The sequence below is a fragment of the Orbicella faveolata genome, unplaced genomic scaffold (assembly GCF_042242905.1).
Source record: "Orbicella faveolata isolate gen_17 unplaced genomic scaffold, um_ofav_v1 contig_13, whole genome shotgun sequence".
NCBI lineage: Eukaryota > Metazoa > Cnidaria > Anthozoa > Scleractinia > Merulinidae > Orbicella > Orbicella faveolata.
The window spans coordinates 2,308,187-2,327,161 of NW_028301540.1; the positions used below are offsets into that span (position 1 = coordinate 2,308,187).

An 18,975-nucleotide genomic window follows, 5' to 3' on the forward strand; every position below is an offset into this window, starting at 1 on the left:
AAGGTCGAACAAGTTGGCAATTGGCCCATCCCAGAAAACAGCACAGAGGTCAAAAGTTCCTTGGACTTGCCTCTTATCACCGCCGGTTCGTCCCTGATTTCTAAACCGTAGCTCAACCACTGTATAAGCTAACAGAGGCAAAGACAGAATTTGTTTGGACAGGAGAATGTCAGCTGGCCTTTGACAGCCTGAGGGGTGCACTTACATTCGCTAGGGTCCTGGCCTACCCGACCAGAGAGGGGAAGTCTGTGCTAGACACTGACGCATCAGACCATGGAGTTGGTGCACTGTTATCACAGCTTCGAGATGGGATGGAAAGATTTATTGCATTTGCAAGTCGAACATTGTCTAAGTCTGAAAAGAACTATTGTGTGGCAAGTCGTGAGCTCTTGGCAATTGTCGAGTTTGTCAAGCAACATCGACACTACCTGCAGCGTACAAAATTCTGCATTTGAACTGATCATGCCCCCTGCGTTCTTTCATTAAAACTAAGGACCCAGAAGGACAACTGGCATCTTGGATTAAATTCGTAAGTACTTTTGGCTTTGAGATCCAGTATCGACCAAGAAAACAACACTGATGCAGTCTCCCGTCGACCCCGTGATTACCGTTGGAAATTTCAGAAACAAACGTCTTTTGTTCATGTGGGTGTCCAAACTGCAATGCGTGTACCTAACCAGGACATTGAGCAACCAACACACTGTCCAGGTCCTGTTGGTGTTCGTTGTGCCACAGTGAAGTTAGAACCAACATGGACGTCCAACTTCTTGAGAGAGCATCAGGAAGCAGATGCTGATCTTAAGGTCATTATTGGATGGAATAAAGCCATTTAGGGAGAACGTGTCGTCTCAGAGTCGTGCTGTAAAGACCTTTCGGTCACAGTGAGAACGGCTGCTCTTCGTGAACGGTGTGCTTTGCCGCAAATGGGAAAATGACATAGGAGATCAGATAATCAATCAGGTTGTTCATCCAAACACTCTCCGACAGACTGCCTTTGAAGCTCATCATAGTCACACGACTGCGAGTCATGGTGTGTACGAAAGACCATAAGAACTTTTCAGTCTCGTTATCATTGGCCAGGACTTACATCAGCAGTGCATGGATTAGTCGCCAGTTGCCATGTCTCTGGATCAAAGAAAACGTGGGGGAAGAAACGTCATGCTCCTTTAAAATAGTACGTAGTAGGAGCTCCCATGGAACGGATTGCGATTGACATTCTCGGCCCACTACCAGAAACTCCGCGGAAGAACTAGTTTATACTGGTGGTTAGTGATTATTTCACTAAATGGCTTGAGAGCTACTCAATACCAGACCAAGAGGCGGCTACTGTTGCTGAAAAGTTAGTGAGCGAGTTCATTTGTCGCTTTGGTGTACCCCGTGAACTTCATAGCGACCACAGAACTAACTTTGAATCAAAGGTGTTCGCTGAAATTTGCAAGCTGTTAGAGAGAACTCGCGCTACTCCACTGCACCCCCAATCCGATGGACAGGTAGAGCGTTTCCACAGGACCCCCATTGAATGTTGCGTGGAAAGATTGGAGAAGACCAGAGAGACTGGGATCTTCAGCTTCCAGCTTGCATTATGGCCCATCGGGATGCTGTTCATGAGTCAACAGGGGTTACGCCCAATCTCGTAATGCTGGGTAGAGAGCTGGAAGTTCCTTTGGATGCCATAAGCGAGGCACCTCCTGATACACCACCACTCAAGACGGACTACGCCCAAGCTGTTCAAAAGAGATTGGCCAGTGCGCACGATTTGGCTAGACGCCATTTGAACTGGGCAACCATACGCCAGAAGTGGAAATATGATAAACGGCTTGCTGGTAGACCATTAACTGTTGGTGATTCTGTTTGGCTGCACAATGTTCGGAGAAAGGAAGGGAGAAATGTCAAACTTGACTGCCCTTGGAAAGGACCTTACTGGTAATATCAGTGTTGTCTGATGGAGTGTACCGAATCCAGAAGAGCAGGAAGACCAAGCCAAAGGTCGTTTATTGTCTCCAGTTGGACCTCCACTGGAGAGATGGATTGCTAAAAGGCAGACGCAGTTATCTACCAAGAGAGGAGGAAACAGAGGCATCAGATGTAGATTTTCCAGTGTTTCTTGAAGATGGATAGTCAGCTCCGATTAATGACAGTCGACAGGTAGTTGAGCTTGTCGGGGCAGAATCAACGATGGGAGAAGAGGATGATGTTACCCCTAGACCTCAGAATGCTGATTGTATTGGGGCAGATAACAGTGACCAGCCTGATGATGTGAGAGAACCTGAACCTCGCGCGGAATTGTCAACTTCTAGTGCGGATTGCCATAACCCAGAGGCTGCAGCAGTGAAACAGTGGAGTTGAATGCACACGTCATACCTGAAAGATTCCAGTGTTCGTGGGAGACCGTCAAGGCAACCACCAAGTTGGTACGGAACTTGGGTGGCTGGTTAACCTGATTGCCTGGTGATTTTAACATGAACTGTTTAAGGACTGATTGACATTAATTTACAGGCGAGGCAATGACACAATTTTCTGCGCAACTAACACAAATAAAGACAATGCTAATGTTGCTTTCACCTCTTCTAATAGTTAACTTAAGAATTCTGGGTTTAATTTTTTGAGGAACTACATATTTCGTTCAGAATAACAGAACTATCATCCTACCTGGCGACACTCGACGAACTACGAGCGAGTTGCTCGACGTTGGCGCCAAATTAGAGGCTTGGAGGCTCAAAATGTTTCATATTTTTCACTTTTTTTGGAATTATAATTCCTTTTCGTGAATATTTGATGCCGTTCCCAGTGAGAAAAGTTGCCCGACTTTAACGCTTTTCTTGTTAACTCACATCGAATTCAGGACAGAAAAGTTTTTTCCGCCTGCTAAATCCTGATTGGTCAATTCACATTTCAGGCGCGTGAGCCATATGCAAGGTAGCGCAAGCAGAATTTAAATTATATAATATGACTACAATTCTGCTTATTTTTGCCGTGGTTTTATTGACATTTTTATCTATGATACAGTATGCATTTTAGATATCACACATAACAAACCAATCTCCTTCCCACCCATCCCCTACCTCAGTAACGTACGAACTCAGGAGCCTATCACTAGTGATGGGCTTCTCACCAACTACACGAGGATTCACTCCGAACCTGTAAATTCTTCTTGAGCTACGTTTGCACACCGAGTCTTGATTTCTGAATAGGGTGCAATCTGCCAAAATTTGTAAAATAGCCAATAAATGTCTGGTATTCGATATCGCCAAATAGCAGTTTAAAGTTAAAATCTCTATTGCAACCCTTTAGAGCTCAGTGTGCGGTATATCGGACAGCAGAGTAGCCTGCACTCCCTTTAGTCAGCAGTCTGCCCCTTAGTCATAACCAGTTCCCAAACGGCCAATTAAGACAAAATGCTAAAATACACACGCACGCACCAGCTTGGCCAGATAAGAGCTATTTTTGTCGATTTTTTTCGAAAATTTTTGCTTTTGTGGACAAGAAACGATTCAAAGTCCACTTGTGAACTTTAGCACGAGGCCTGTGAGGTATAGCGCTCAAGAAATACTTTATTATCTGGATGGAAACTTCTCTATTCTGGTACCCTAGGTACCAGAGGGTTTTTTTTTTCCGCGGTGTGTCTATGTCCGGCAGCCGGACAGGTTTTTCAAAATACTCCGTGTCCGGCAGTCAAAATTATTTTTTTTAAAAATTTCAGTTAACAATGTCAAATCCTTGTTTATGTGGCTGAATACTAATTTTGGTGAGCCCGGCACCCTGTATATCGGGATTTATAACGTAGACTATTATAAAATAACCGGTAGTCAAAACGTTTGAATAGCACTCCAGTTAGCCTAAAAAGCACTCCGGTTAGCCTGAATAGCACTCCGGTTAGCCTAAATAGCTCTCCGGTTAGCCTGTTCACGGTTAGCTTCCAATAACGCTAAGGGTAACTCAACTAGTAATTAAAAAATTCCCAGGTGTTGCCGGCCAGTTACGGTGGTGCAGAGGTCATCAGGATCGCTTGCTAGGCCGGCGAACCGGGCTCGATTCCTCTTGGGATCGCCTGTCATAACGTAATTTTCCGTTGTTTCACTTTTAAAAAAAAAGTCTCACTGCTGGACACGAAATATTTTAAGAAACCTATCCGCCGGACATGCAGCTACAGCGTTTTTTTTTTTTGTTTTTTTTTTTCGTGACGAAGCTGCGATTGTGATCGTTCGCCACCATCTCAAAAAAACCCCTCTGGCACTCCGAAGGATTCGAAAGTAACAATGACGCCTCAGGAGCCAGATTGATTTGAGAAATGCCGTTATTGAGGATGAAGAAGCAGAGGAGACAGATGTTAACGATTCAATAGCAGCAGGAAGACCAAATGACTATTCTTTCGATGGTTTAGAGTGGTCAAAACATTAACCCACCTCAAGTTCAAGAACAATGAGTGAAGAGGCAGCGGGCCGACTTCAAACACAACTTAAAGCGAGATTCAATTAGTCCTGACCAGCAAATTTATTTGACTTTCCATAGGAGGAAGGTAAATTCCTAAAGATAAACATAAGACGAATTAATACAAATTACTAACGGAAGACGGCAGAAAACTAAGAGGAAAATACAAAACAGACGATGAACTGAACGGCTTACCAAAATGCTGGCAACGGGGTTCTGAGAACCAAGAAGTTAGAAGTGTACCGGACGATAAACTAGCACTAAATGAACATGAAGGAATAACACAAATATATACGCAACGAAATTTACATACGACGCGAGATAAAAAGCGTGCAGAATGTGAAAAAATACATTAACATACGGAACAAGAAAGGACACAAAGAAAACACCAAATATGGAAAACACCAAATATAGAAAACACGAAATAGCCGCAACAATGAGATTCAGTAACATGTGTCAATACTTAGTGATTTGTTACCCAACTACCTGAGCCTTGTGAAATCTGGTATAGGAAGTCGTTCAGTTGATTGAATATGTCCAGTGAGGTATCAAAATAAACCTTGATAGTTATTATTCTGTCATTCTGTGTAGTTATCGGAATTTTTGCCTTAGTGGTTAATAATTTTTACTGTTTTGAGTATGGCGTGACACAATTGTTAATAATTTTAAACTCTTATAATGGTTTTATGTTACATCAGACTCCTCACTAATTGTATTCAAAATAAAATACAATTATAAGAATCCTAATGCTTTTTGAAGAACCTGATTATGTTGAAAAGGTAAAAACATCAGTTTTTAATTGGGAGTTTTCTGAAATCCTTAACAATTAATTTGGGCTCTATTTAAAGTCTTTGGTCAAAAATGCAAAGAGTCTAGTAAAGGAGGCAATCAAAAAGATGTCTTTAAGCCAGTGGTGTATGTGACAAGTGATTATTAAGGATTTTAAGTCCAGCCAAAATAAATGTTGCTAAGGATAATAAGAATCACTTCCCATCCTTCGATGTCCTCTCTCATAATATTTCAAACCTTTTCTTCTGTTAAGTGTTCTGCTGTTTCCTCATTGTCTAGTTTTATCGAACTAAGTGTGAGTATCTCTGGTATCACAAACGCGGTGTATGCTCCAGAGCATTGTTGGATGATAGACATGATACTTTAAAACTCAATTTGTCATGCTCAAATTTGATTTCTACAGCTTTTAACTCAATCCACGCTGCACAACAACAATTTATTAGAGAAAGCATTGCTGATGTCCTCTCAATAAATTGTTCGTAAAAAAGCACCTTCTTGAGATAGATCTCCATAGTAAAATTTCCAAGCGTACATGCAGAACCATTTTCAATTATGTAGGTCGAAAAATTTGCTTTTTCAAGTTTCTTTTTTTCCGTTTTCAAGAACTTTGCAGGTTGCAATAGCTGGATCTTGACTCGTGTGCCTTGCTTACATGTACAGGTGCATGTGTCTTTATGTTTGAAGCAATACATACAATATGTGTAAACTAATGAAAGTTGTTATTTGATGATGTTTACATGTAGATGGAAAGTCCTACCAAAGAACACCGAACCTCATCGCTGTCATCTATGGTGGTGTCGAAGTAATCCGTGGACAAAACGAAAACATCACGATGAATGCGTCACTCTCCTATGACCCGGTTGTTGGACTTGGTAACCACTCCGGGATGAACTTCACGTGGCGTTATGGTGAGATCAAAAGCAACTATTCTGGCCTTCTGACAGCAGCAAGCGACTCCTTCACAGGAATAAACCAGTCAAATGTTCATTATATTGGGAATGATTCTGGACTTGAAGTTACCATCAATACTGCCTCTTCCATGTTCCAGGACCTGACGACCTTAGTAGTTAAACTGGTGGTGGCAAAAGATCATCGCAGCTCAAGTGATCATCAAGTTATACACTTGGTAAAAGGAGATCCGCCTCAAATATCTCAACGGTATGAAATTTGTTTCATTGTTTATTAATCCTGTCATTTGCCCCCTGGTCTGCAGTCTGCATTTGACCCCAGCCCTGGTCTGTAGTTTGCAGTCTGCAGTCCGCAGTCTGCGGACTACAGACTCAAGGAACTATATGTTGATTCTGTTCTCTGCATTATTATATGGTACAGGTAGTGCAGATGTCCAGCTGATAACACCACAACTTCACACCAACTGGAGCATAGTTGGATAAATTAGCTATTCAGAAATAAACGGAATTAAATAATTACCTTACAATTAATTTATTAAAATGCCAGTACACCAGAATAGTGCATTAATTAACAGCACGAGCTTCAGAAGACACAAAAGACATACATAGCACGTTAATAGATTTTTCAGTTATTTTATTTATTTATTCATTTATTTATTTTATTTTATTTTTTTTAAATTCTTCACGAGTAGTGGTCCCAAACCAATGCTTGTCACTAGTTCTGGATGCAATTGGTAGCCTGGTTCACTTTAGTACGTTTAGTTATTATTTCTTGCTTTCCTTGGAACCTCTTTTGCCACTAACTGACAAGGTTCTTGATACTAATGTTAGAATAGCATGGCATCCATGAGAAGAAAGAAATGCTTATTGGCACATATAGCCATGAAATAAACAACGGCAGTTACTCAAAGATTGTTTGTTTGTTTGTTTCAAATGGTGGGTCTTAGCTCCTTCCTAGAATAACAGCTGTTCAAAGGCATTTTTCATGACATAACATTTGATTTCATTTGATTTTCAGATGTATAATAAATTGTGAACCTAAAATCAGTCCATCAGTTAAACTAAGTATCCAATCACAGTGCTATGGAGCACAGTGCTCCAAGACATCTTCATACCAATGGATACTTTATGAACAATACCCATCTGCCACAAATAATAACACTGTTTGGAGGAAAATACAAGATTTGCAACTTATCACAACTACATCCCTCGATTCTAGCAGTATTGTAATCAAAGAGGACTCCCTTGACGGCGGAAAGTACTACCGGTTGGCAGTGTTTGTTCAAACTATGGAGGGTCAGCGAGGAATGAGTGCTCACGACATCTCAACTTCATCACCACCTACCGGGGGAACATGTTCAATCACTCCATCAAATGGCACCTCACTGAAGACTGTTTTTAACCTGAGCTGTAGTGACTGGGAAAGTGACAGCAACCCCCTGTCTTACCGGTTTCAATATCAACTACAGAATGGTCTACACGGGCTGTTGTTCGACAGCTCTAGTAGTAGTGTCAGCTCATGGCTGCCATCTGGAAACTTGTCCTGGAATTATGCTGTGAAGGTCAATGTCACAGTGACTGATAAAAATGGTGTGTCTGCTCCAACAGTTTATTTGTCTGTGCAGGTACAGTATATCCTTGATTATATTAACTGTTGCATCACGTTACAAATGTATAACAAAGATGCATATTGAATAACAGGTTGTCACTTTCAACAAGCAATACGTTGTCACATATTACTCATAAGTCCTTCTGTAGGTTGAACCATTTCCAGAGCTCTTGAGACCAGAATACATCACCAGACTTGTCACAGCAAACAACAGTGAGTTTAAAAATGCAACCAAAGATGAGGATCTCAGCAAAGCAGAAAAAATAGCAAATGCAGTCCTTCAAGCAGTTTTAAAAGATACTACCACACATTCAACAAAAATATCTAAGGTAATGAACTATCTTTCAATAAATTGCTATTTATTTAACTACATGCAGTTTATTCTGCACCATAGTTCCAAAGTTATCATTTCATCTAGACTTCGAGTAGTCTCTCTCTTGCTTCATCCATCGAGCATGATGCGAAAAAGAACCACGAGAAAACCAGGGCTGCGTGAAATCCTGGGGGCAAGAAGCGCTTCTCGACCCAAGGATTTCACGCGGCCATTTTTTTCCTTGCAGTCTATTTACGGTCTCGCTTGATGGACTAAGTGAAAGAGGAACTACTCGTAGTCTACATATCATCAGAAGAGCATAAATTTAACTATATGATTTGTCCAAAACATAACCTGTGTGCAGACGTCTACTTTCTTGAGGGAACAGCGAGGTCTGTGAAGCCAGGCACAGTTCCTGACGTTTGCCGTTTTCATTTCACTGTTGGTTTCCAAGCTATTTAGCTCATTCTTGTTTCTGAAGGGTATGGTACGCTGTGTTGAGTTTAAATGAAGTACAGATATCCATTTCAAATCCGTTTGACTACAGTGATAACAAATGTTTATAGCTCTTAGCTAGGTCTGCATGGAACTTCCAATTTAGCGCCTCTGTAGTTTGGCATAATTATATTTTGCAAGGCGGTTTCCCTCCGGTGATCAATAAATCTCTAGGGCAGAATGTTACAAATCCGGGACTGGACACCGTACATGATTTCCCAATAGTGGCCTGGCACTAGTTTATCGGAACAGTGCGTTGTTCTCTTCGTCATTCTGTAGCAAGAATGATCGCTGTGAGCAAATGAGTATTTTAGTGAAATGAATGGATTCCTATTACCCAAGACCGTCAACAGTATTCTGTCATTCTGCTTCTGGGGGACGTAAAAAAAACAGCACAAACCGGACGTGTTTAAGTCAATAAGAAACATACCAAACATTATACCACATATTAAACACCACATAAATAATGTCGAGTTTCTTGTATTGATACACAGATAGCCAATCAGAGTCGACTTTTAACGAGGCTAATTGTTAAGCAACCATTTAGAGCATGGTCCTTGAATTCTGGAGAATTAGCAGAATACTGAAACATAATTAGTGAAGGCGCTTCTTAGATGTCAATTTTTCTGCGTGAAGGGAAATTATAGTAAAGTTTGCATGCAGGCTATACCTATACAGTGGTCTTGACATGCTTAGATTAGCTAATCAAATTAATTTGCAGGTGATTATCCATATAATGTAACTAATTACATGTATAATTATAATAATAATCAACTTTATTTATCAAGGGTAGCACCGAACAGTAGTAACTGAAAAAACAGTGGCCATCATACAAATATTTACAGAATAAAAAGAGGAACTATTTAGGCGATAGCCGAGTGCGACTCTAGCTTCTTGAGTGCTTAGCAAACCTTCCAAGTGCATCCGTAACTCAATAGTATACGCTATGGCGTTTACCATTTGTTTTATAACATGACATTGAGACATTGGAACAACAGAAGTCCTTTTATTGAGCTACATCACAAAAAAAATGTTCGTGTAGTCTTACATGACAAGAGAAAACAAGCGCGCGAAAATTCACTCATGACAACCGACTGCATACCAGTAACTCAGTAAAGTTTCATCTTCCGACAACTGTGAAGACAGTTTCGCATTTCCGGCAGAAGAACGTCGGCCATTACTTTGGAAACAATGTCTGTCAAAAGATTTGCTTTGTAAACATTAGCACACACGTCAGCAGCGTACACCCATGGGCAAATAGTAGACGCTAAATTAACTAATCAGAGCGCGCACTTTGCTTTAGTTATATTACAATAATAATTAATAATATAGAATTATTATTATCATCATTATTAACTACTTAATAACCGAGAGTGAGGTCGTTACGGGAAAATCTCAAACTGAGGCCTTGCCGTATTGACCGAGCGACAGCGAGGTCAATACGGTAGGCCGAGGTTTGAGATTTTCCCGTAACGACCGAACGGTCGAGGTTATTAAGTTGTTTATTATATGGCTCATCAATAAAGAGAAAAATCATTCGAGCGGAAGTCGTCAATTTACATCCGGCGATGCGCGCGTTTACCGATTCATTCATCGTCTCAAACCTAGGGCAAAACTACACAGTCAGTGAATTTCACCACTGTATTACGTATTCCGTTAAAAACACTCATTTCTTTACGGAAAAGTCACTGTCACAGCCTCAAAAACGTATTTTAGTATCGTGGTACCACAAGTTGATGGGGAAGTTTTTCCGACTTTTGGGGCGAAACGTCAACGCATATAGAAAAGACAGCAAGTGCTTCAAAATTGTCCAAACCAACCGTCTTTCGGTGAAAGAAGATACTAATGCTTCAGAATGCACTGCTCAAAATAAGCTTAACTCGATCTTCGCATTCGCTTTCGACAACATATCTTCGCCATCTTCATTCTGGGATTTATGGATGAACATTTCAAGCCTTGTGAACGTCTGCAGTTATCAGAAACACTGCTACCGACAGAAACCGCCCGATTGTTTACATCTGATGATCCTGGAAGCTGATTTACACTTGCTTGTGTCAAAGCGAGGGAATCTATTTGACGAGAACTTTGACGGAGTTCAATACTTCGGTAATTGCTGTGACTAAGATGATAACTTATAAGTTTCTTTGTGGTGTTCTGCTCAGGATGCATGGCAGATCTGCCGATGGTGTTTTTTACTTAGCGATTTTAGCTTTACTTAAGACTAGGCAAACTTTGATTGTTTTTCACTAGTGCCCGCCAAGGTTACCGACTGGTAAGTCATCTATATAAATTTTATTAAAGAAATATCTCTAAACTTTTAGCTACTGATATTCTCGTACTGATTTTAATCGGCTTTCATCGCTTCAATGCGCTTGAATTTTCAGAACGGGGCTCTTCCTAATTTGCATAATCCGTAATCGGCCCGTGGGCATTACGGGAGAATAATGCCCTACAATTCAGTGACAATTAACCAATCAGAGCGCGCGTTATATCGGCCACAAGCCAAAGCCATATAATAACATTATCATTATCATTACCATTACCATTATCTTTATCATTATCATTATTGTTATTATTATTATATGCTTTAAGTCAAATGCTGAACAGTTATTTGTTTTTGGAATGTGCTGAAAAAATGTCTCTACAGAAACTCATCTGGCAGTGTTCTCCCTACAATTTCGATAAATTGCAGATTCAAGACTCCATCATTGAAAAGATTGTCTCACTGCAAGTGAAAAATCTTCCAGACCTTTTGCAAAGCTCCTCCATTATAGGGTCTGCTATTCAGGAAACCGAAACAGTGTCTGGCACATCACTGGTGAGCAAAATAAATGTTGAGGGAGGGTATAGCAGGAGGATGCCGGGTTGTGGTAAGGGGAGATGAACAGAAAAAGGGATTACCCTTTCCTGGTTTCTCTAAGTATTTTACAATCCCTCATCCTGCTTCAAGATCAAGCTTCTTTCCCTCCGTTCTACTAAATAATAATATTTATACTAGATGTTTTATCATTGCCATCCATGAATGTCCAGGATTGTGTGCATGCCCTGTAGTATGCTGAATCTCATTTACTTTGACTGTGTTATATGCACCAACTGGGTTGTTTCTGGCGGTTAATTATCCAGTCAAACAGTGACGTAAGCTCTAAAACATTTTGCCATAAGCACTATCCCATCATTTCAACTTTAAGTTAAATGTTTCTTGGCAATGGCCCTGATGACAACTATGAGTTGGGTAGTCACGTCCCACTTGATGCACTTACATAATCATTAAGCTTCGATCAATTTTTCGAATTGCGAGTTTGGGACGTCTGCAAAGAGAGAATCATACTCTGATATCAGGTCAGGCATGTGTAGCCATTGTTAGCTACAGCAGGCTGTGATAAGCTATTGTAGCCTCAGATTCAGCCAAGCACAGTTATGTACTCATTGACTGAGTGGGAGGGCCTGACGGGAAAATATTTGGCTCGAGGTCAGGACGTACGGGGCGAGCGCAGCGAGGTCCGTACGTCCTGAACGAGAACCAAATGTTTTCCCGTTCGGCCTGACCTAACTCAGTCAACAAGCGTTTTATCATATGACCTGAAAATTTTGAAAAGTCTGTTTGAACTTAAAAAGGACGAGATTACATAACATCAGACGGCCGCGCGCGGAACAGCTACAATAATTATTATTAAGATTCTACAATAAAAACTTGATTCATCGCGTCGAACAAGAAACATAATTCATCGAAAAACACGACTCGTTTTCTCATTTTCGTTTTTCAATGTAAGTCCTCAATTACCATTCATGCTAACGGGATTGGCTAACCTGTTTGTCAACAGAAAGTTGACATAAAGCTGTCAAAAATATGTCAAAACCATCAAAAACTTAGCGAATGACAAAAGTTCGCTTCACGCTTCACTGAAATTGTTGACAAATCTTCGTCGTCCGAAGACTCAAGAAAATGTTGGCGTCGTTTCAAGCGATCTGTCGACCTCTTGGATTCTCTTGAACAAGGGAGAACCAGCAACCGAATATTAATGACACCGATGTTGGCTCCCGCAAACAGTGTCTGGGTTGGCTGAATTTGCTGGTTTTGCTGTGTAGTGGAAGTTACGCATGAAACACAAGCGAGTTTTATTAGGGAATTTAAGATATGGTACGGCTAGGCTGTAGTACGGCGGCAGATAGTGAAGATCACTTCCGGTGACGTCATAACGCGCGTACCAGTACGGCTTTCTCGCCGTAGCCTTGCTTTCTACTACGGGAAAGTGCCTGGTTTCACATACTCTTCACTACGTGAGTATAAGCCTGCTGTTTACTTCTCATTTTAACGCTTTTTCACGGTTTGAACAGCCTAGTTTGAAGATAAAGTTCTCAATCATAAAAATCAGTTTTAAGATCATTGTTTCTTTGTCATTTGTACAGAAAATTTGAACGATTTTAACACCTACCGCGAGATGATCAATTCAGTCATATTAGTATCGGGCCGAACAGCCGCAGATAAGAAAGCTTCGCATGCATGTACTAATCTGAGCTATAATTGTTTATTTACCGTTCAAAATGTATTTTATTATAATCGAAAGTTTTGTATTTTCGGGCTTATCACGTAATCGTTGTACGAACAACCTGTCCGTGTTGAAATCGAGCTTTTTTGTATCAGAATTTATATTTTATTTTGTGGTTGGAATTACAGGCGGTTCTATCAAGTGCTAAAATTTCAAATCTGAGTTCTGGGAGATGTAAGACGGATACAGGAGAAGGAAATCATTGTCATTAATCAAGCCTATTTCGTATGAAAGTAGAATAATCTCTGGTTTCCTTGAAAGTAGTCGTTTTTGTAAAGACACGCAGAGACTGCACATCCGTTACCGTACAGCAAAATCTTAATCATTTGATTTTGGCGGGTAAAACACCGTTGTCAGCCTAGTCCATCACAGCCAAAGTAGCAGTAGTAGCACCTCGCCGTAGCGTATCTTAAAGTCCCTATTATCTGGATAAACTATACGGTAAATTATGAACTTGTGTTCGTACTCAGTTTTGTCTCTTCAAACAACACTGATGCAGAAACTGCAGAGCAATTTATCCTACTGTACACAAGGTATGTTTGTGATTTCGCTTCTCACAACTCTGGAAACTCGAAGAAAACACTTATATTGTACTTTGTTTTCTTCGCGACTCGCCGGTTTTCTTACTTTTGACCCACGATGAATTCTTGATTTCTGAAAGAAGTTTCGCCCAAGACTGTTTGCTTATTCCGAAGGTTAATTATCGGATAGTTCATCCGGAAAAGTTGTTTTTTTGACTGCCTGTTTGCTTGTTGTTGGCTTCTGAGAAAGTTGTGAACTTCTTCAGTTGTGAGGGGTGTTGACTTTCTTTCTGTGCTTTCGGAGTAAGTTGGCGACTAAAGTACATGTAGTTCTGCGTCGGACAGTTCGCCTGGATATTAAGATTCGCTCTCAGAATGTTCACTTTCATCACTCATTTCGAGGAGAGCAAAATTTTGCAACGACAAAATTTTTAATCATTAACTCGCATCGAGTTTCTAGGAGGGCCGTACGCATTTCTAGTAGGGCCGTACGCGTTTCTAGTAGGGCCGTGCGCGTTTTTCCGGCCCTATCGCTTCGACGCCTACGGCCCTCATACGGGACCTTTTTTCTTATGGTTTTCCAAGGAAATAGCGCGGGGGGCCGTACGGGTCATATGATAAATATATGTTATTGGCCGGCTCATGGTCGGTCCGTATAAGCCGGCCAACAACATGTTTATGTTTTTTTCCTGCGGTAAACTGGCTTACAAGAGGGTTTGTTTACGCAACTTTGTCATTGAATCGGCTTACGCGCCGTCTACAAACCATTCGTAAAAAATCTAACAAGCGAACGAGCGAGTAACTCAGATACTAGACAAAGAAAGATGTATTAAAGAACAGATTTATTTCGAGCTACTTTATGTTAGTTGCATTTGGTTCACCAGTTGAGTTCTCCAAAATTATTTCTCCGGTGTCAAATTTCGTGCAAAGTTTGAAATTATACTACAAAAACAATTTCTGTCAGTCGTTGCGAATCACTCGAAATCAGACTTTTCTACCGTAAATTGGGTAGCAGATAGCGAGGACATTCGTTAAGTGTACTCCATAGAAATTTTCTCAAATACAGCAACGATCAGAGAGGTAAATTCGACTGAAATTGACTCATCTTTTACTCAAAACTGTACAGAGAGAGAGAGACACAGGAATTTACGCGCCATTACAGCGCCGAGCTACAAACAGCCAAGCAAACTCTCACAACTTCAAAAAACTCAATTGAATTTACTTACAGTGACTTTCCTTGCCATTTAAAGTTGAATAGAGATAAACTTGCGTTGATTAATCGTCGATAGAAGTGTAAAAAGGGCGAAAGACTGACGATTACCGCTAATTCGTTCACGAAAATAGATCAACATGACAGATTCCGCCTGCTGTGGCGGTCCGGATGAGAAAATTCCGCCCGCTCCAGGGACCAATCAGATTGCACGATTTGTTGAATTCCGCCCGCTCACGAGCTGAGGAAAAGATAAAAGAACTTATTTTGTTGCTGAAAACACTTTATTTTGATAGGAATCCTCATTGTCTGCTATTGAGTCAATGACATCACTCTTATGGAATACTACTCAAGCAAAAGATGTGGCAAAGATACCGCTGGTTACCCAATCTGCAGAAAACTTAGGTTCTTGTCTTAACAGCTTGCTGAAGGCAGGAGAAGCCATTGCATCAGGAGATGTTGGTTCTGATCTTCAAGAAAAGGTTAATATTTGCGATCTTGCATTGTTAATGGCTGTCAATTGTTACTTCATTGAAATGCACGAGGACACACTTCGATCTATAACTTCGACTATAATCATATTTCCTCAACATTACCTAACTTGCATTTGGCGCTAATAATTAAGTGACGAATCCTTACACTAACACTTGTTACAGTGGTTAGATTTTTCCCAAGCTTGGCACTGGTTACATGTTTTCCCACACGTGACTCGCCTTACATGTTTTCCTATGCTTGGCACTGGTTAAATGTTTTCCCACACGACTCGTCATACATGTTTTCCTTGCTTACCACTGGTTGCATGTTTTCCCACACATGACTCGCCTTACATGTTTTCCTATACTTGGCACTGGTTACATGTTTTCCCACACATGACTCTCCTTACATGCATATGTTTTCCTCTGGTTAACACTGGTTAAATGTTTTCCCACACATGACCCTCCCTACATGTTTTCCTGTGCTTGGCACTGGTTACATGTTTTCCCACACATGACCCGCCTTACATGTTTTCCTATGATTGGCACTGGTTACATGTTTTCCTACACATGACTCGCCTTAAATGTTTTTCTATGATTGGCACTGGTTACATGTTTTTCCACACATGACTCGCCTTACATGTTTTCCTATACTTGGCACTGGTTGCATCTTTTTCTTTGCTTGACACTGGTTACATGTTTTGCAACACATGACTCGCCTTACATGTTTTCATATGCTTGGCACTGGTTACATGTTTTCCCACACATAAATCGCCTTGTATGTTTTCCTATGCTTAGCACTGGTTACATGTTTTCCCAGGCAGTGTCCCCTAATTAGTATGGTGTTTTTTATTCCCAGGCTATAAGGTTTTTTGACACTTTAATAAAGTTCTCACTCACTCACTCACACTCATGACTCGGCTTACATACTTTCACACACTTGGCACGGGTTTCAAGCAAGTTTTTTTCATTGCTTGGCTCTGAAGCAAGTGCCACGCTTTTCCCGCCTTTCCACTTGTTATATGATTCGCCGCTGGTCACATGTTTTCCCAAGCTTGACAGCATCTACTTCAGTGTTTTGGCATGGCATGGATTGATTCATCGTGTAAATTGTTGCTTTTCTTGTGATTGGTTGACCTCGTGTGTGTACTTTGGAGTTTGATTTATAAGACAGCCCTTTTTTGTTTTTGTTTTGTTTTGTTTTTCAGGGTAAACGTATAGTCAAGAGATCCAAGGACATCATCAGCTTAGTTGGAGATGCAGTGCTGGCACTAAGAGTCCCGGATGAAGAAATGATATCGATTGAGACAACAGGACTGACCTTGACCTTAGGCCGCCATAGCCCGGATAAACTTGAAGGATTAAAAATTGAAGAAAGGGGTGCTAGATTTGTTTTGCCGGCTGAAAAGAAAGCATTGGAGTCCAGCGGAATACAAGAAGCAAGTTTTGTGGATACTCAGGTATGGATATTGTATCAAGCAGCAGATGATGACCGTCCTGAGGGAAACAAGTTTGTTTTGCTTTTAAACCTGACATTTCTGAAACGAGTGGTTAGAGATGTTTCCCTCGACTTCATCTCGAGAAACACTGAGAAACTTACTGTTCCGCTCGTGACCGGAAATAAAGAGTACAATTAGATAATCGCTAAACAAAACGTTTTTTGAGTAGCACCATGGCCTGGCACGCGGTGCTTAAATCTAGGTACATTTCTTTTGTATTGTAACGACGGATTTGACTGCTTATCGAAAGCTATAGATCTCTTCCCTAATTTCCAAGACAACAACAAGCTTTATTTCCCCCTTGGCCTAACAAAAATATTATTAGAAAACAGTCCCAAGAAAATACGCGCACGGATTGGTTAAAAATCGTGTTTCTTTAACGCGATTTAAACACAGAACTAGCACAAGCTGTTGACGTAAAGATAACTCGAGCCAAGAGAATTTACATTTTGATAATCAAAGTTAACAAGTTTTTTTCCTTTTTTTCGTCGCGGTGTTTTCTAACAGAAATAGCAAACATGTTCTCCGTTTTGCTATCGAGTTGTAGAAACACTCGTGAAAGTTTGGGAGAACCCGTGTTTCTATTTAACAATTAGATTATGAGCTCGAGATTTCTATCACGCATGAAAATCGAGGGCGAATAATCTAATTGTTTTAGTATAAATCTACTAGTCGTTCAAAACTTTATCTAAATCCTCTTCACAGACATTTCGAAAACGCCAAGAATCGACCGTCATTTTGCTAACAAGGGCACACTGCTACGCTACTCAGTATCTATCACAGCATCAATAGTGAGTAGCGTAGCCAATCAGAGAACGGTATTCGTAATCAAAGAACGCTAGTAGATTTATACTAAAACTTGATAGAAACTCAGGACATGCTTTCTATTTCTTAAACAGAGTTAGGGGCCAGGCTACCTTAAATAACCAGAGAATTAAAACGGGCAGTCAGCTAGTTCTACAGATGTTATTTGCCACACTTGTTTAAACGTATGGGACACCATCCCTTTAAAGTTATTAATGCCGTGCAGTTGACAGTTTTTGTTCCTTTTGCAGATGCTATCAATCCCATTCAATCCTTACACCTGGGACAGTACTAGACAAAGGGTCAACTCTGATGTCTTAGCTCTGGACTTAAAAGATGACACACGCAAGCTGATCAGAGTATCAAATCTCTCAAACAACGTCATCGTCGTTGCACCATTAAAACCCCAGACCGTCTCCCTTGAAAGTCCGCAGTATTTCACCCAGAATGGCAATCTACGTTTTCACGTGATTGATGTTGAATACGAAAATACCCTGATAATGCTGGAAATCACGCCTACTGAGGCAAATACAAATCTGTTTGTGTACCTGCGATATGGTCAGCGGCCAACCACCCAAGTGCATGACCTCAAAGCCACTGTCTCGAAGAGCGGAAAGTGTGTTTGGTCACGGGGTGCGCATGGCAGAAAGGATGGCAAAACTAAATGTTCCCAGCTAACAAGTCCAATAGAAACTCTCGCCAAGCAACCAGGGAAATACTTTCTTGGAGTGCAAGGCTATAACAGAAGTGGAACAAACTCTCACAAGAGGGAGAAAAGATCATGTTTCGGAAATAGACGACAAAAGCGTTCATGTGTCGAGGTCAAGGACTCCCATCCCACTCCCCCTCAGGGCCAAAATGTAACTGTGGTGCCAGAATACGATTCTAAATCGGATCAAAACTATACTCTGAGGATAGCCCTTGGGAGCTGTGTCTTCTGGTCAGAGGAGAGGGAAAAGTGGATAACAAAGGGCTGTCAGGTGAGTGGTGAAAATGTTCTTCAGTCAGGTCTCATTTGTCATTTTCAATTTTGCAATCTAGTGATCTTTAGAAGCCTCTGCTTCTGAAATTCTGATATAAAAGAGTAATCCGCGGCAATTGTCCAGGGCATTTAATAGTTTTCGTAATTTGACGCAGGCTGTAGCATTCTAGTGCTTGTTTACGACAAATTTGCAACCCGTAATGAAGTGATTATTTCAAGACTGTGGTGAAATACCTTTTATGATGAAATATTTAACAGACTGGCAGAAATATAAAATATTTTTTGATAGGACGTTTTACAAGCAATGTTATCAGCTTTTGTTAGCCTACGTACTACAAATGACAATGTGGAGAATTTTAAATAATTTAACTTAATTTTAAGGGGTTTTTACTGTTTA

At 40.7% G+C, this 18,975-nt stretch overlaps 1 protein-coding gene across 1 annotated transcript in view; it reads left to right on the forward strand.

Moving 5' to 3' along the window:
• Nucleotides 1-18,975, forward strand: part of LOC149114624 (polycystin-1-like protein 2) — a 43,894-nt gene that overhangs the window by 16,666 nt on the left and 8,253 nt on the right. The window contains exons 5-11 of the mRNA XM_089284042.1: nucleotides 5,961-6,375; nucleotides 7,144-7,750; nucleotides 7,884-8,063; nucleotides 11,235-11,360; nucleotides 15,117-15,302; nucleotides 16,502-16,753; nucleotides 17,848-18,576. Of these exons, the coding sequence (XP_089140168.1) occupies nucleotides 5,961-6,375; nucleotides 7,144-7,750; nucleotides 7,884-8,063; nucleotides 11,235-11,360; nucleotides 15,117-15,302; nucleotides 16,502-16,753; nucleotides 17,848-18,576 (2,495 nt within the window). The remainder of the gene's footprint in view (nucleotides 1-5,960; nucleotides 6,376-7,143; nucleotides 7,751-7,883; nucleotides 8,064-11,234; nucleotides 11,361-15,116; nucleotides 15,303-16,501; nucleotides 16,754-17,847; nucleotides 18,577-18,975) is intronic.